We start from the raw sequence: 2,500 nt of genomic DNA on the forward strand, positions 1-2,500 counted from the left end.
CTGAAGCTTGTTTCGCAGCGCCGTTGCACGCAAGTTTCAGCTAAAAGTTTCAAAGTGTAACACCGGCTTTACTGATAACGTTACCGTTACATCACAAACAAGACTGAGCAAAAACTGCCTTTATCCAGGCGGATTTGCTATAACTTGGAAACCGTCAGGCCGACTTTTTTCAAGATTACCCAAATGTAATCCTTTTCAATCTTTTCCATTTGTGCATATGCTTCTCTTTCCTTTTGCTGTATTTCTTTCATGTTGTTCAACAGTTTTAAGTGGTTATTGCAATGTTTCACCCCAACTCCGGCCACAATTATCGTGAAAAAACCTACCGTCCACGTAATATATAAAGTGTTGGGCTTCTTTCCAATCCCTCTGAGATTGTCTGGCCATTTCCCTGGAACTACAATTAAACAGATAATTACTACCAAGTTTTCTACTTTCTTCCCAGTGGGTTATGCGGGCTGGAACTGAAAATTTAAGAGGGACGTTTTCCAAGTAACCGAGTGTTTCTCGAACTTGCACTAGTTCAATTCTCAATACGACTGTTGAATCCTCGGGAATGGTTACAAAAGAAGACAATCATTTGTCGTCTGATATAAATACTACATTTTATAAGCTTTCCAGTGGTTTCCTTGGGTTCCTTTGAAACCAACGCTAGCAAGAGCGATTTTCCGAAAAGTTGACAGTAACATTAAAACTCGAAAATGGTAATGTGGAATTCCTTTTCTGATAAAATTATCGTTACATCACAAACAAGATGATTCTGAGCAAAAACTGCCTTTATACAGGCGATTTGCCATAAGCTTGAAAAATGTCGGGCCGATTTTTTTTTTTTAGGATTACTCAAATGTGTCCATACTTCTCTTCCCTTTTGCTGTATTTCTGTTATGTTTGTTTCCTTTTCTTTTTGTGCATGATGAAGAATGACCATTTGCCAAAAATTAGCATCTTATTGCAGTTTGGGGATGAGATATTGGCCCTTTCATGCTACAGTGACTCCATACAAATCCTTCTAATTTTGTCTTTGTTCTAAACGGTTTAGAACCAAGATAAAATTACAAGGATTTGTATGGAGTTACTGAAGAATGGAAGGGCTAATATCTTATCCCCATATTGCAACAATATGCTGATTTTTGGCAAGCGGCCATTCTTCATCATGTACTTTCAGAATATCTCAGTAAATCGCATAATTTCATAAATTTCGTTTTTGTGACGTCATCACTTTACCACTCTATGTTTCATCCTACTTTTTAAGCATTTAGGATGTCATGAAATTACATTATTTTGCGTGACATACCCCCTTTAATTTACCCTATGAACTCAATTTTTTTCTGTGCTTCATTCCTCACCGACGCCGTACCAGAATTTACCTTCATTCGTCACTTCATTGAAACCAATCACTAACCCTTTGAATCCCAGAAGCGATCGTTACGTTAATTCTCCTCAAAATTTGAATAAAATGTCAGTCAGACAGGTATTGAGAATGAAGCATACTATCATCTTAAGAGGTCTGCTCTTGTTATAACAACAAATTCTCATGACTAGTCAACAAAGAAATCCACGGTACTAGTTAGGAGAATGAAGGTTTCGAAAGGTTCACATACCTGCGCCATCTGTTCTGCAGAGACGAGTCGTTTGAAAACTGGCACGGCTCGGTCCAAAACTATTCACCGCTCGCATTCGGAAGTAGAGTGTTGCTGCTCCAGGGAGATCGAGAAGATACGACTTAGCGTTGGGGTTTGTGACATTTTCAATCACTTCGAACGGGCTGTCAGGAAAACCGAGAAAAGAAGCTTTCTGCTCAATCAAGAAGTGTGTGATTGCGGCATCGTTGGCTGCACCAGGCTCCCACGAGATAGTTGTCGTACGATTACCACAGTTCGGAGATAACGTAAGGTTTGTCGGAGGATGAGGAACACCTACAATATAAAAATAACCATCATATATCTTAGTTATATAGCAACAATTCTTAATCTTACGTTTTGACCTCGCAGAGGTAATTTTAAACAAACGCTCTAGCTATCAATCAATCTTCTAGCTTTATCTAGACACCAAGTCTTATCACAATACGTAAGAGTGGTCTTCCTTGGAAACGTGTAAAAACACTACCTAAAATACAACATTAAATATTAATAATATTTTACTTATACCTAATATATAATTAACTATCTGTAAACTACTTAAGCACGAAAGATAAGATTCCTTTTACCGCCTCTTAATACATGAATAAATTTAAGGCTCTTGATATAGAATAATCTCTTACAAGGAAAGCAATTTTGAATCCCTAAGACTTGACAAGTTTCTCATTTCTGAGGGAATCCCGTTCCATAGAGCAGATCCTCTGTAGTGCAGACTGCTTTTTCCAAACTCAAACATAATTAACATTAACCACAATAATTTATCATAATTAACCTCGTGTTACCCCCTTAAATATACCCTTATTATTCTCATTATTCTCTGACTAGATTGAGGAAAGTATTATTCTTGAACATCCAGTCAAGTG

At 37.5% G+C, this 2,500-nt stretch overlaps 1 protein-coding gene across 5 annotated transcripts in view; it reads right to left on the reverse strand.

Moving 5' to 3' along the window:
• Positions 1-2,500, reverse strand: part of LOC138011728 (fibronectin type III domain-containing protein-like) — a 31,394-nt gene that overhangs the window by 11,417 nt on the left and 17,477 nt on the right. For all 5 annotated transcript variants that reach the window (XM_068858871.1, XM_068858872.1, XM_068858875.1 and 2 more), the window contains exons 12-13: positions 1,602-1,916; positions 327-397 (exon numbers count right to left, since the gene is read on the reverse strand). In XM_068858871.1, coding sequence (XP_068714972.1) covers positions 327-397; positions 1,602-1,916 — 386 coding nt within the window. The remainder of the gene's footprint in view (positions 1-326; positions 398-1,601; positions 1,917-2,500) is intronic.

This window comes from Montipora foliosa, chromosome 7 (genome assembly GCF_036669935.1).
Source record: "Montipora foliosa isolate CH-2021 chromosome 7, ASM3666993v2, whole genome shotgun sequence".
NCBI classification, from domain to species: Eukaryota; Metazoa; Cnidaria; class Anthozoa; order Scleractinia; family Acroporidae; genus Montipora; species Montipora foliosa.